The 16329-nt window shown below is 34.0% G+C and overlaps 2 protein-coding genes across 2 annotated transcripts; both read left to right on the top strand.

Annotated features, from left to right (window-relative positions):
* The first annotated feature begins 4896 nt into the window (after positions 1-4896).
* Positions 4897-6198, top strand: LOC112017737 (stemmadenine O-acetyltransferase). Its single transcript, XM_024050193.1, has one exon. The coding sequence runs from the start codon at positions 4897-4899 to the stop codon at positions 6196-6198; it is 1302 nt and encodes a 433-aa protein (XP_023905961.1).
* A 5469-nt stretch (positions 6199-11667) lies between these two features.
* LOC112017736 (premnaspirodiene oxygenase) lies at positions 11668-13614 on the top strand. Its single transcript, XM_024050192.2, has 2 exons — positions 11668-12573; positions 12717-13614. Exons 1-2 carry the CDS (start codon positions 11668-11670, stop codon positions 13329-13331), a joined length of 1521 nt encoding a protein of 506 aa, XP_023905960.2. The 3' UTR covers positions 13332-13614.
* The last annotated feature ends 2715 nt before the right edge of the window (positions 13615-16329 follow it).

Here is a 16329-nt window from a genome sequence, read left to right on the forward strand (position 1 = left end):
TTTTTTTTTTTTTTTTTTTTGATGAATAATAAATGAGTAGAGAGGGGTGACTTGAGTTCACGTCTTCCACCACATTAGACCCGGGCCTGCGAGAGCAGGAGATCTGGATGAGTCATTACAAACTGATTAGTATTTCATAATTCAATTAATTCAATCTGTTTTGTTATATATAATTTTTTGAGAAGTAGAGCCATAATTTATTTTCCATTGAAGACTAAATTTGTTCTTCTTCGTCGGTTTTAATTTGGATAAACAATATTTATTTTTTAAGTAAAATGGTTCATTATATTAAAACGTGTTTCTTTCTCTTGGTAATATCCCTTGGTTCGTTTAATTGACAGTTTAACCATTATGCAGAACTTAGTTATGCACTTATTATTTTCTTAATCTATTTTGCTTACTGTCTCCTACATTTGTGCGGAGAGAGAATATATATAAAGGGAATTCTCAAGGAAATTGAGAGCTTTTATGGGATGTCTAGAGAAGATGAGCTTCATGTCATACAATTTGGAACCACTAGGAAAACTTTATTTTATTTTCTGACAATAGAAGTAGTTACTATCTTAATAATCTTATCTTCTCAAATATATATATATATATATATTGAGAGTTCTAGAAATGGTAGTTTTTGTTATTTATATATGAAGAATGTTTGCATATTACTAAATTGCAATGCAACTCCCCTGGTCCCTTTCTTTTTTAGCTGCATTTTTTTTTTTGAGTTTATGATGTGAATCTATTAGATTTTTGCAATTCTTGTAATTAGTGGTTGGCCAACAATTTTAGCATCACAATGTCAAACCTTATATGATATCCCATTTGAATTATATTTGTTCAATTTTGATATTTTTTCAAACTCGAGGGTATTTACACGTTTGCCTTCAAACTTTGACGTACATTATGATCGATTAATGGTAGAAGTTTGAAACCTTGGTGTCTTTCTTAAAAGCACGTTCTACATGGTGGAAGACAATCTTTACATGGCCTTGAGGGTATTTAGAAATGGCCTGCATAGTATCACTAAATGAAAGATTTTGTATGTCAAATTTGAATCGATTTCAATGGATACCTAGTGACTACCCAAACAAGAAGTAATAAGTAGAAATAGGATTGGAAGTTTGAACACGCGACATTTTGTACGTACCCAGAACAAAGGCGCCATCAGGCTATGCTACATCCCTTTTAATTGGTCTCGGTGGTCATTGGATAACATATCAATCTTTTTTTTTTTTTGGAGAAAAGATAACATATCAATCTTATTGTGTGGTTTGCACTCTTTTACTGCCTTTTGTATTGCTTTATATGCTTTAGCTGTTCACATGAATATCCATATAAAATTGGTTAATCACTTATTTGATATTAATTAATAGTAGTTTAGCTTAGAAGTGATTGTGCCGTAAAAATTGATATTTGGTTGCGCAATTTCTTGGGGTGTAATATTTTTGAAAAACTATATTACAACTTAGTAGGTAACAAACACGATCGGAATAGTGCGTCATATCTAGAACATATTAATTCTGCTACTAATATGTCAAAAACGCATCAATCTATTAAAAGTTTAGAAAATTTAGAGCTTGCTATTGATGCAATCCAAGTAACTAATTTTGTAAGGAATTTCAATTTTCTAGCAGTGCATTGAACTAAAAAGTCATATTTCACCTATAACTGCAGCGAAGATCTCACAGCCAGCTCTAGCATATAAGCAAGAGAGGCAGTTGCCTAAGGCCTCGTGTAAAAGAAAGGCCCCCTAGTGTTAACCAATAGAGTTATTTTTTTCATTTTAATATTATTAATTAAGTCCAAATATTAGCCAATAAATAAAATAATATTTTTTTATGAAAAAGAAATTCTATGTTCACAATATTTTTTATAATACTTTCACAATAAATTCTAAGTAGCAGGATGTTACTGGCTGTTATTGGTGGTTAAAAAAATAATTTCAATGGTGGTTTCAAATTAGAACTAATAACAACTTAAAACCTAGAATTTGTTGTGAAAATGTTATGAATTCAACACTTAAAAAAAAAAAAAAAAAAAAAAGAGCAATACACAAAAAATTTCACAACAATTGAGTTGGCAAATTTTTACTAATTCTCATCTAGGTCTACTACTAACGTTACTTTCTTACTTACCATTATTAATCTGCTACATCAACAGATGTGAAATGTTTTGTCAAATTTTTTGCGTCTATAGACATTCTCAAAAAAAATATTCTAGGTGGTTCATATTAATTAGTAATTTTGCATCTAACAAGAGAATAAAGTTTAAGCAATATTTAGATTTTTTTTTATAGTCATTTTTAAATATATAGAAGGCCTCAATTTATTTTTCGCCTTAAGCCCCTTAATGCATCAAGCCGCCCTTGACAGATCTTTCAGTCAAAATTTACATGAAAAACCCATATTTTACATGATTTGAAGTTCAAAATCACTCAAATCAAATTTTTTTTTTTTTTAAAAATAACCAAACAATCAATTAAAAAGTGACTTTATGCTCACAAGCAAACATGAATCAACTTTCCCATAAAAAAGACTATTCTTAAAAAGAGAGAGAGAGAGAGAGAGAGAGAGAGAAAAGGAAATATAGAAAGAACATATATTGATAGACCTTTGCAAAAGAAAATGTCAAAATATTCCTCTTTGTTCTTTCCTAGTCCACACATTCCAACGGGTTTTGTTTTGCGAAACTCCCATTTGACCCTCCATATTCTATACATAATAGGAAATGTTATGTGAAATAATGAACAGCTTTGGTTAAGGATCATGAGCAGGGCCGGAGCTACCCTTTGATGTGTCAGTTTTAAAAAACACATACAAATAATTAAAAAATTGTTTTGCAAAAAAAAAATTATGCAATATATATATATATATATATTACAAGATAAAAATTTTACTCTAATCTAATTTAATTTAAGTGTATATTAGTATATGTGTATGAAACTCCCTTTTGGAAACTTGAACTTTGGCCCTTGCCTCCTGTGGGTACCTAGGATGTACGGATCTTCGGGCCAAGGGCTTTTTGCCTTGTAGCCTTTTACACCGCATTCTCGGCATGTCCTTCAACGTCCTAGGACGTCCTCGGACGGCTTCGCAACGTCCTAGGCATACATGGCAACATCCTAGACATGCTTGGCGACATCCTCGGACGGTGTCCTAGGAGTCCCACATCGAAGGAAAACCCTCCCACTTGCTGCCTTATAAGATGTGAAGCGAAGGGAGTAGTGTACCATCGGTTTAGTTATTCGAATAACTATAAACCGATGGTACACTACTCCCTTCGCTTCACAGCTTATAAGGCAGCAAGTGGGGGGGTTTTCCTTCGATGTGGGACTCCTAGGACACTGTCCGAGGACGTCGCCATGCATGCCTAGGACGTTGCGAAGCCGTCCGAGGACGTCTTAGGACGTTGAAGGACATGCCGAGGATGTGGTGTAAAAGGCTATAAGGCAAAAAGCCCTTGGCCCGAAGATCCGTACATCCTAGGTACCCACACCTCCCATATCCCATGAACACTTATATTTATAAAATGACTATCGTACCAAGAGTGTGAGGTAGTTGCAATATATGTTAATGTGGCACTAATTACATTCATTCTCATATATGCTTGTAAACGTTATGTAATAAAAATTATCGTAGCTTTGACATTTTTCACTATAAAATCAATAAAGCATCCAAGTTAGAGAGAGTTTCATATGGGTTGTGTTGGATAATATTATTCTTGAAGAATAAAATGAAATAACTGTCAATATTTTTATGACATCCCCAGATAGTTCAAATGATTGAAAAAAAAAAAAAAAAAAAAAAAAAACCAATTACTTTAATAAAGTTTAAAAGAAAAAATCTAAAACCACAAACTATTTTACAATTTTTTTGTTACAATTGTGATATAAAAAAAATGTGAGGAAAAAAATAGTGAATTCATATATAAATGATAGATAATTACTCATAATCTATCACCTCAGAGTTGTAGCAAAAAAGTTGAGAAATAGCCTGTGGCCTTCGAATCGCAAAGTTTAGAAACATTCAGCACCAGTGACGTCCAAGTTTAGAAACATTCAGCGCTAGTTAAGTCTAGTACTCAGAATGCGTGAGCCATGGTAAGAAGTCAGACTCCATCCAATGCCACAGCGCTGACAACTTGGGTAGGCTGAATGTTATTTTAGTTCAAAAATGAAGAAAGATGAAAACAGTGAATCATGGCTTATCTTGGCAATGGCTTTAAGTATTCAAGATCAATTTATTTTTGGTTTCATATAGTATTTATGATCTTAAGTGGCTCTAAGTGCCGTTGAACCATAATTAAGAAATTGTGCATTTGTCCTTGTGATGAATAAAATTAAATTAGCTTCAATATATGTTTCACAACAAGCATGTTTTTGTTTCTTACGCAACAATTGAGGTACTCCAATAATCATTTTAAGCTTTCGCTGTTTATCCAAAGACATCTCCTCATCAAAACAATTCAAATGTTAAAATATATATATATATATATATGTGCGCGCGCGCGTTTACGTTATGAGGTCCAATCATCCAATTGCCAATAACACAAGTTGAACTTTGAATATTTGTGAAAGAATTGGTCTCTACTTTTTGTGATGGCCCTCCAATTTTCATTAGATTTCACCATTTTTCTCATTTACTCTCTTTGTTTTGGCAATTAAAAGTACAAGTCCAATTTTTATTTTTATTACATTTGAAGTGGAGTGGTCAACTTTTGGAGCTGCGCATCTTATCAATTTGAAGTGGAGTGGTCAACCTTTGTAGCTGCGCATCTTATCAAATAATGTACGTATTTAATTTGCAAAAGCTTTATATATATAGAGAGAGATTTGCATAAGAACCATACATTATAGAACCACTTGTTCAAAGTAGTTTGAACTTTGCATGTCAAGAGAAAATGAAGCTCTCTTCGTTGTTCAAAGTAGTCTCCAAAGAGATTATCAAACCATCTTCACCAATTCCAACCCATCTTCACCATTATCAGCTTTCCTTTTTCGACCAAATAATGCCTCCCATGTATATTTCATCTATCTACTTCTACGAGAAGAATGATGCATACTCAAAATTCAACAGTAACAGTTCTGCCAAATCTAGGGCACTCAAGCAATCATTGTCTAACATCTTAAAGCATTACTACCCTTTAGCTGGTCGCCTTAAAGACAACAATCTTAGTGTAGACTGCAACGATGAAGGCGTCTTGTATTGCGAGGCTGAAGTCAAGTGCCAACTTTCAGATATTGTTGCAGAGCCAAATCCTACAGAGATGAAGAAATTTCTTCCATGTGGTAATGGTGGCACACACCATTTACCCTTTGCAGTTCAAGTCAACCACTTCACTTGTGGTGGTATTGCCATCGGCGCTTGTATTTCCCACAAGATTGCCGATGGCTCATCCTTTATCAACTTTATGAAAAATTGGGCTGCCACGGCTCGATGCGAGACTGATGTTATACATCCACAATTTCAATCATCCACTCTATGCCCACCTGCAACTAATTTATCTGGATTTGACCCAGCATATGTTATGCCAAAAGAGAAGCTTGTATTAAAGAGGTTTGTGTTTAGTTCTGCTTCAGTAGAGGCTCTTAAAGCAAAATATGTAGAAAGCTCAGCTGGCTTAGAATTATACCCAAGCCGTGTTGATGCCTTGTCAACTTTTATGTGGAGTCGATATGTAACCACAACTGATCAAGTAAAGTCTGAGTCTGAAAAACTCCACATAATTCTTTATGCAGTGAATTTGCGAAGCAGGATGAATCCTCCATTACCTGACTGTTCTTTTGGAAATTTATTCCAACTTATACCAGCCATTGTGTCTAAAGAAACCAGCCAGGAAGATTGGTATGGAATTGTGCGCAAGTTGGGAGACGCAAAAAGAAAACTCGACAATTTTGACGTGAAAAATCTACAGAAGAGTAGTGAACAGTTGGATCATGTCAAAGAGTTTAGTGGAAAACTCATGGCACCAGATACAGTTGTCTCAACTTTCTCAGGATTGTGTGGGTTTCCTAGATATGACGTTGACTTTGGGTGGGGAAAGCCTTTGTGGATTGGTCGGGTTAGCCTGCCATACAAGAATCTAATTACGTTGACAGACACCAAATTTGGGGATGGAATAGAGGCCTGGATAAACTTGAAAGAGGAAGATATGGTCAAATTTGAAAGAGACGAGGAGCTCCTTTCATATGCTAGAATGTGATATTTCACAGTTTGTTCATTGGGTGGGCACCATTACAGCTAAAATAAAGGATTTCTTTTAATAGAGAAATGGTAAGAATTCAGGGAAAGCAATTGTCACAACCCTGGCTACGTCACAACAATAATGTCAACTTCTGCTTGAAAGCAAAGCAAGTGACCGTTAATTACTAGTGTTTATATTTGTATGGAATGTAATGTATGTTAGTGATTTTTGCTGCTGGCAGTATAGCCAGTTCTTGATTCCTTTGTATGCTGCTAGTTCTCTAGTTTCTTCAATAAAATTTCTTCTTGTCCATAAAAGTAAAAAATAAAAACATTATTGCATATCTTATTTTGCTTTTTGCTAATCCTTCTAGTTTATTTTTTGTTAAATTCGACAAGCGTGTTAATTTGACCTAGGAAGAGAGAAGAAAACTACTTGGAAAACCATAAAAGTTTTTCTTGAGATTTTTTTCTAACTATCTCTTAAACCTAACATAGTTCTTACTCTTCTATAATTTTCTTTATATATTAAATTATAAAAGAAAAATTCTTGGTTTACATTTCACTATTTATGTAAGATTTATATTGTAAACTAAACAAACATGTATAATATTGTACACATACATTTAGTCTACAATATAAAAGACGATTCTTAAAAAAAAAAGGAAAAAAAAAAAAGGGAACATAGAAATAACATATATTTGCAGCGAATGTTATGTGGAGTAATGAAAGGCTTTGGTTAAGGATCATGAGCAGGGCCAAAGCTATCCTTTGATGTGTCAGTTTTAGAAAACACATACAAGTAATTAAGAAATTTATACAATATGTTAATGTGGAACTAATTACATTCATTCTCATATGTGTTTGTAAATTTTATGTAATAAAATTTACAATAACTTTGGCATTTTCTGCTATGAAATCAATAAAGCATCCTAAGTTAGATGGGTTATGATAGATAACATTATCCTTGAAGGAAATAAATGAAAATAACTCTGTAATTTCATTATGACATATCCCGATAGTCCAAATGATTGGAAAAAAAAAAAAAAAAAAAAAATATAACATTATCCTTGAAGGAAATAAATGAAAATAACTCTGTAATTTCATTATGACATATCCCGATAGTCCAAATGATTGGAAAAAAAAAAAAAAAAAAAAAAACCTGTATTAATCAAGTTTAAAAACATTCAACGCTAGTTAGGTCCAGTAGTTTTCTTTAAAAGTTACTATGGTTTTGAGTGAAGTTTGTAGTGTCTCTTTGTGTTACTTAGAACTTTTTATTCTCTTTCCCTCTCTTGTGTTTGTTTGTTTATCAAAAAATTAAATAAAAAAAAGTTAAAGTCCAGTTCATCGAATGTGAGCTATTTAAGGTTTTCAAGTTTTCAACAACACAAGGCAAGTGCCATGTGAGAAGTGAGGTTTCATCCAATTCCAATGCCACAACATTGACAACTTGGGTAGGCTGTATATTATTTTAGTTCAAAAATGGAGAAGAAACATGAAAACATTGAATCATGGCTAATCTTGGCAATAGATTTTTTTTTTGAGAAGAAATCTTGGCAATGGCTGAAGTATTCTGGATCAATTTATTTTTGGTTCATATAGTATTTATGAACTTAATTGATTCTATATGCCGTTGACCCATCATTAAGAAATATTGTGCTTTTGTCATTGTGATGAATAAACCCGCAATTAAGTTAGCTTCACTGTTTCTTTCACGACAAACGTGTCTTTGTTGCCTATGCAACAATTAAGGTACTCCAATAATTATTTTAAGCTTCGGCTGGCTATCCAGAGACCATCTCCTCATCAAAACAATTCAAATGTTAAAACACATATATGTACATTATGAGGTCCAATCATCCAACTGCCAATGACTTGAGTTGAACTTTGAATATTTGTGAAAGAATTGGTCTCTACTTTTTGTGATGGCCCTCCAATTTTCATTATATTTCACCATTTTTCTTCATTTACTCTTTGTTTTGGCCATTAAAAGTATGCAGGAAATCAAAAGCTCAGAACAAAGTCCTGAAGTTGTCCCCATGGCCCAGAAAGTTACCACTAACAGGAAACTTGCACAACTTTATAGTGTCACCACCACACTATGCTCTCCGACAACTAGCAGGGGAACATGTACCCCTTATGCACCTACAACTAGGTGAAATCTCTGCAATTATGGTATTATCACTTTCACCAAGGAAGTATTCTACTCTGGCAGTCCGATATCAGATAAAATCAAAGCACATTATTTCATTCAGTTTAGTAGATCTGACCAATGGCTTGATTTTTAGTTCAAGAGAACCAAAAATGCTGTAGATGCTAAACTGCAATTAAGTTTCATTTTAACCTATTCAATCACATTTCATGCGGAAATTTAAGGCTTCTAAGTTGCTTTTTATTCTATTTTTTCTATGTTCCCTACATTCAATCAAATGAGGATTAGCCAGTGCCATTATAGGTCTGCAATGATAGGCCAAGAATGTATTGACCTTTTTGGTAAATTAACCAATTAATTAGTTAAGTGAATTAATTAGGTTCAATTACATGCAATAAGCGCGGTAGTACAAACAAATCACCAACTAAGTTAATATGCAAAGAAAAATAAATTTGACACGGGTGATTTGTTTACGAATAGGGAAAACTACCGAAGTAAAATCCCACTGGGTGAATTTAAGGTCAATACTCCCGAGAATTCACTATTATCAAAACAAGCGGTTATAAGTAAAAGGAATCCCAGTACCTAATACCAACCTACAGTTGAACCCTTACCCCAATACATAATTAGACATTGTAATGTAGTGACAATCTCTCATTTTAATGCATTGCTCTAATGCCAAGTACGTGACTAACCAATCGATGCACAAATTCCAATACATGACTAACACACTAACTTAAGAAAGATGTTGGCTGTAAAGTTCATCCAAACGATGAAGATCAAGAAGCTCCTTGGTTACAAAACTCTTAGCGCAAAGAAGCAATAGCTTCTTCAAGAGAAATATGAACTAGGGCAAATTGTCTCCGGTCACAATTTGAGTGAACAATCACTTTGCATCAAGTTGTATCACCTTTGACGGCCCTTAAAATAATCTTTATATATGTCTAGAGTTGTGAGAAAAGAAACTCTACACAAATAGGTTGGATATGCATGAAAAACAGATCTGGAAATTTGAATTTTGTAATTCTCGATAGATATAGCTTCTATCAAGAGCTATTGAGAATTAAACATTAAATCTCGATAGATTTATCTGTTGAATTATCTGTCGAGTTTTAATAAACAGCACTTCTTCGCTTATTTCTTGGATAGATTTGCATAGCTTCAATACTAAACTTGAACTCTTGTTCCTTGAAGTATTAAATACATCCTAGATCTACCAAATTACAAGTAAAGTGCATTTTCTTAAATGATTAGCCAATTCTACATGACATATGTTCTAACAAGTTTCACATATGCCTTAACATGCATCATTATTAAGTTGTCATAATACCACTGAAGGATAGTTCATGTACCTTAAATTTGGTATTTCACAATCCATTTGTTTGGTTAATTAACTGATCATGATCTAGTTTATATATATACATGAATTTTCTATACATACTTGATTTGAGAAAAGACATTACAGATTTACCAGTGGAATATATAGGCATATATTTTTTGCTTCCAAAGTCGTCAAAGAACAAAATTTGGGACGACGGCTTCTGCAATTAGACAAGTAAATTGCTAAAATAAAAAGTAAATAAAGAAGCATCATAAGTTGGGAGTATGAGATCGGATATGATAAATAATGTTATCATTGATGGATAAAAATTGAAACTAATTGCAAAACACCTTTTTCTTTTTTCTTTTTGAAAAGAGGATAAAATGAAACGATTTTTTGACATCTAGGTTGTCTAAATGACAGCAAGACAAAATCCTTACACTTTGAACATTCATATGAATTCAACCTTCAAGAATTAATTTTGGGAAAATTTAGCACTAGTGAAGTCCAGTTCTGAATGTAAGCTCTCTGGTTTTCATGATTTCCTCTGCATATTTGGCTGCTAAAGGGTGTTTAAGACTGAACCATGTTTTTAACTGCATGAGGCAAGTGCATGATGAGAAGTGAGGTCCAATGCCATGAGGCTTACAACTTGGGGAGGCTATTTATTATTTTAGTACAAAAATGGAGAAGAAAAATGAAAATAGTATGTCATGGCTCAATTATTCAAGATCAATTTATTTTTTATACTTAGTATTCTAGATCCAACAATTAGCCTCTCCAAACATAAATTGGAAGTAAGACTACATACCAATCACTTCTTCCAAACTCCCTAAAAGTGAGAATTTTGTATGACCATTTTAGAATTCTTGATCTCAATTAGCTCCACAAGCCATTGACCCTTCTAACTTCAGAAAAATGGATATTGAAATTAAGTTGTGCTGTCAATTAAATTAGCTTCACAGTACCTTTCAAAAAAATAAATAAACAGCTTAGTAGTACTAGGTCAATGCTTTTCTTGCCATCCCATGATGGCGATAAATTTAAAGAGATACTGTGTTTTGTATCTTAATCAATCTCCTAACTTCTAGGAATATCACTCTTTGATGACAGACATGTCTTTGTTTATATGTTCTATGCATTGAGATACTCCAATCTCAAATCAGCCATACTCTTGTCATTTTAAGCTTTGGCTGACCATTCAAAGAGAATGGTCTCAATAAAATAAAATAAAAGAAATAAAAGAAAAAATCAAATATCAAAACATATGTACATACTGTTAGATGCACTGCACCATGCGACCAGCCCACATGCTTTTCAAGAGCTCGTTTAATGAGCATGTCACTCCATGACTTGTGAGAAGTCTGACTTCTCTTAATGAGAGTGAGTGTTGAACACGCTGATGAAAAAAGGAAAAGAAACAAGCAAAGGCCATTCAACCAATGAGAGCTGAAGAAAAAGAAATTGGTTGAAGCAAAGCCAAGATAAGTTGGCTTGCATTTATTGTGATTTGATGTGAAGAGTGTGAAAGGGAAAAAGAATGAAAAGATGAAGAAATAAATAGAGAAACCATTCGGCGTGGGGAAAAAGAAGTGAAGCCTCAGAGTGTGAGGACAAAGTGCAGTCTTGAAGAACAGCATGAGTGAGAGCAAGCAAAAAAAGAGAGAAAAATAGAGAGAGTAAGAGAAAATTATGAGAGATATAGAGTGAGAAAGAAACTAGTGAGTAAAAAGAAAAAAAGAGTTTTTTTTTGCTCAAATTGTATTTTTAAGTGTTGTAATATCTATTTAGTATAGTGGAATTATTCAAAATTTGTCCTGTAATTTTTTCTTTTAAGGAAAAAAAAATTTCACGTAAATTTTTATATGTGTTTACTATAATTTATTCACAGCTATATATAATTTTTTCCCAACGCATACAGGCTTATGGGGTCCAGCTGCAAATAGCACAAATTTAACTCTATATATTTTGAAATGAAAATTTTAGAAAATCACGTCTCTCTCCTTTTTGTCATGGCCCTTCAACCTTCATTGGTGTTTACCGCCTTTCTTATTTTACTCTCTTTGTTTTGGCTATTAAAGGTATGCAGAAGAATTAAACCTCAGAACAAAGTTAAGGAGTTGCCACCAGGGCCAAGAAAGTTACCACTAATAGGAAATTTGCACAACTTAATTGGCTCACTGCCACACCATGCTCTCCAGCAACTAGCAGGGGAACATGGACCCCTTATGCACCTACAGCTGGGCGAAATTTCTGCAATTGTGGTATCATCACCTAGGTTGGCCAGAGAGGTCATGCAGACACATGATCTTGCCTTTGCGCAGAGACCAGAAATTCTTGCGCCTAAAATTATAAGCTACGGTGGCTCAGACATTGCCTTTTCTCCATATGGTGATTACTGGAGGCAAATGCGAAAGGTTTGCATGTTGGAACTCCTAAGTGCCAAGAGGGTCAAATCCTTCTCTTCTCTTAGAGAAGAAGAAATTAGTAATCTCATTGAGTCCATCCACTCATCTTCAGGATCACCAATCAATTTTACTAAAAAAATTTACTCTTTGACAAGTACCATTGTATGTAGAGCAGCATTCGGTACCAAATGCAAAGATCAAGATGAATTTACATTGCTGGCCAGGGAATCTGCAGCCTTGGCAGGGGGTTTTGACATAGCTGATTTGTTCCCTTCGAAAAAGTTTCTTCATGTGGTTAGTGGGTTGAAATTTAAACTAGAGAAGATTCATGGCAAGGTTGACAAGATCCTAGACAAAATCATCAATGACCACAGGGAGAACCCAATGAGTGCAGAGACTGGCAAGGGTGAACTTTGGAAGGAGGATCTTGTTGATGTTCTTTTACGCCTTCAGCAAAGTGGTAGCCTCGAGTTCCCCATCACAACCAACAACATCAAGGCAGTCATTTTGGTTTGTATTCCTTCTATAAACACTGATCATTCAAAAGCAATTAATTCTCAATTACTAGGACCAGTCACTTTTATTGCTATCCTCATAACTTTCTTCTCTTGAGAGTTAAGAATAACCAGTGAGTCATTCCAATTCTTTTCCAGGACATGTTTGCTGCTGGAACCGATGCTTCATCAACCGTAATAGATTGGGCTATGTCAGAAATGATGAGACAACCAAAAGTGCTGGAGAAGGCTCAAGCTGAGATAAGACAAGCCTTTGATGGAAAGAAACGAATCCATGAGAAAGATATTCAGAACCTAAGTTACTTAAAGTTAGTTATAAAAGAAACTCTAAGGTTACACCCTCCTGTTGCAATGCTACTCCCGAGAGAATGCAGAGAGCCATGCGAGATTGATGGATATGAGATACCCCTCAAAACTAAAGTCATCGTTAATGCATGGGCAATTGGAAGAGATCCTGCACTTTGGCACGATGCTGAGAGTTTTATACCAGAGAGGTTCACCAATAGTTCAATTGATTTCAATGGGACTCAACTTGAATATATCCCTTTTGGTGCAGGAAGAAGGATGTGCCCAGGAATAACATTTGGTATGGCCAATATTGAACTTCCCCTTGCTCAATTACTCTACCATTTTGATTGGGAGCTTCCAGGAAGAATGAGGCCAGAGGATCTGGATATGACTGAATTCTTTGGTGCAGTTGTTCGAAGGAAAAACAACTTGTATTTGTTTGCTGCGCCTTATTCTCCTTCATAATAATGGAGATTCAACATCAGAAAATTCATTCAGATACCTCTGGAATTCCCACTTCACTATTTTAATCAATGTACTAATTTAGTAAGTCGACACCAGCAAATATTTTCTTGAATTTAAGTGTATTCTGATTGCTGGACAATCCAAAAGCTGAGGTCCTTTCATATTTCATGTAATCAGGCATTGTAAAATTCAAATCTATCAGCTGAACAAGTGTTTTAATCCGATACCTTCATATGCATGGTAATTCAGTAAGACATTCTTCTGAGAAGAATAAATTACAATTTTATTTAGCTCAATAAAACTTACTATGATGCATTTGCTTAGTTTCAGTTCACAGAACCAAATCTACCGTAGCTGTCAAGCTGTAAAGTTTCATTTTGATTTGTTCAATCAGCTGATTTATGGAAACTTAAGGCTATTTCGTATTTACTTTCATAAAAAAAAAAAATATATATATATATATATATATATACTATTACTATTTAGACACCCTCAGATCAAGTCAGTGTTGTCCCACTTATTTAGGACTCCATCAGATCCATTTTTCAAGTTGAGGGAATTTTATATTATGGGAAAGTTTTATTTCCTCCTTGTGATTTGCAAAGACAAAGAGGCATTAAAAATTGCGCCTCTTACCAAAATTACACATCATCTGGGTTAGGAATGTGCCATATTTAACTGGCGGGCTTCCAACCTTTTTTTTCTTTTTTATATATATTTTAAGATATGGTGGAATTTAAAATATAGTGTCTACTCTATAATAATTATTTTTATCATCACATCAAGACACTAATTAAGCACTTTATTTTTGTCTTATAAAAAAAAAAGTAATTTGTTTTTGGTGTAGAAGGATTTTAAATTCTAAATATCTTATTTGACAACATAAATTTTTACCTGATGAGCTAACCAAAATCCACAGCCTCTCACTTAGCAAGAACTTAGATGATCTAAATTTATGCTTTATTTAATCAGGCATCTACACTATTATATTTGAGCATAATCCCGGCTTAGCTGTAATTATCCATTGTCTCTACATTCACTCAATCATGTGACTAGCTTTTATTTATTGAATCTCGCAATTTCATCTATATAATTAATGAGAGAGATTCAGAGGAGTTCAAGGGAGAGAGGAAACACTGCAAGAAGGAAAAGAGTAAAAGAGATGAGGGGCTCAGATTGAATTCCAATCTGATTGTCCCCTTCTGATTGCTTTTGGATTATTTGGGTTGGGTTGGATTTTGACCCGACCCAATTCCATCAAACACTATTTTAAAAGCCCCACCAACCAGTTCAGGCAAAGCCCAACCCACTTTCATACTAACCGAAGGGTCCAAAACCCAGCTCCCATGAAACAATATTTTTACCTTTGCTTCTCTCTTTCTTTCATTTTCCTATCCCCTTTCTTACTTTCTCCCTCTTCAAATAGTAGGTTCATTTGATTGGAAAGATGAAAATGTGAGAATATTAAAAATGTTAAAAGAACAGAAAAGTGGAAGTATGGAAATGTTTAAGTTTTCCGTCTGGTAGAGAAAAGATTGGGCAACATAATAAATTCTAAGGATTTTTTTTTTCCTCCACCTTTACTCCCAATTTGGGAGGACGGTCTTTGGTGGGCTCAAGTGGAAAGTCCAAGCACCCACTTTTCCTTCCTCCCTATTTGCCACTAAACCAAATGATGGAAAACTACCATTTTCAATCTCAGAAATGATATTTTTACACTTCATTTTTTCCATCTTTTTTTTTTCACATCCACTTTTATATTGTAAAATGTGAACGTTTTTGCATCAATTATTAATATTGATGTTAAATAGTGGATGTCAATGAGTTTAAGAGGATATTTTCTCTTTCCATCATCATTCTTTTCCACTCAACAAAACATTCATATTAATTTCACAATATTATCAAATTAACTTACCACCACACACGAGCCATTAATAAAATTGCATATTATAGTGGATCCATGTTGAATATGGTAAAATTATTTTGATCTTTTTTGTCAAAGTAAAATTTCTTAGTGAATTCCCTATTTTTTGAGAAATTATAATATTTCTTATTATTTGTCTACCATTAATCCTACTAAAAGACTCTCACCTATTTAAAATTACTGAGTCAAAATATTTTTAAAACAAAAACTAATTACTGACTCAATAATTTTAAACAGATGGAGTTTTTTTATCTTTGGATGTTTACATCTTTGATACAAAGAAAAAAGAGAAATCCTTAACAAAGCTTGGATCACGTCTCAATGCCCCCAAAGTGTTTTCCTAACGTAGTGGTTATCCAAGGTAAAATTTATGTTTTTCCAACAAATTATGGAGAGTATGATAAAAGCTGTCCAGCACATTACAATATCTCTCCTAGATTTGAGGTTTTCGATCCTCTTGATGGAACATGGAGTCCTCTCCCTGAGCCGGGCCACAATATTAAGCACTTCTAGGTCGGATCATATGTGGCTGATGACTCGAAACTCATAGTGTCAACGGGAGAACGTATATATATCTTTGATGTAACCAAGCCTCTAGAAGGATAGAAGAGTGTTCATACATTTTGTGGTGTTACTCGCGTGCTTTTTGGTTTAGTTTTAGCTGACAATGACGATATGTGTTTCACGCTAGACTATTGTGGCTACGACTCTTATTTCAAAGCTTATGATCTCTCTAAGGATGATGCCTTGTCCAACCCACTCTACGTATTACAATTAGAAAAATTGCCCCGTGATTATTACAGGGACAAAATGGTAGGCTCTGTTTGTAGCTCTGATGGTGAACGCCATATCAATAGTTGTTTAACTTCTCTTGGAAATTGATAAAGGGAATTTTTAATTGGAAAAATAAAAGAAGTTGTTGATCTCCAAAGACCCGTCAGTTTTATTATGCATACTGAAGACATCACGCAAGATGAAGCTGTTAGTCTCTAAGGTGAAGACTTCACACAAGATGAAGCGGTCAGTCTCTAAACTGAAGACTTCATATAAGATGAAGTGGCTAGTCTCTAAGCT

The sequence above is a fragment of the Quercus suber genome, unplaced genomic scaffold, assembly GCF_002906115.3.
Source record: "Quercus suber isolate HL8 unplaced genomic scaffold, Cork oak 2.0 scaffold_49, whole genome shotgun sequence".
Taxonomy (NCBI): domain Eukaryota; kingdom Viridiplantae; phylum Streptophyta; class Magnoliopsida; order Fagales; family Fagaceae; genus Quercus; species Quercus suber.

Coding starts and splice junctions, on each gene's coding strand:
- LOC112017737 (XM_024050193.1), top strand. CDS start 4,897: ATGAAGCTCTCTTCGTTGTTCAAAGTAGTCTCCAAAGAGATTATCAAA.
- LOC112017736 (XM_024050192.2), top strand. CDS start 11,668: ATGGCCCTTCAACCTTCATTGGTGTTTACCGCCTTTCTTATTTTACTC. Junction 12,574..12,716: donor ACATCAAGGCAGTCATTTTG/GTTTGTATTCCT, acceptor ATTCTTTTCCAG/GACATGTTTGCTGCTGGAAC.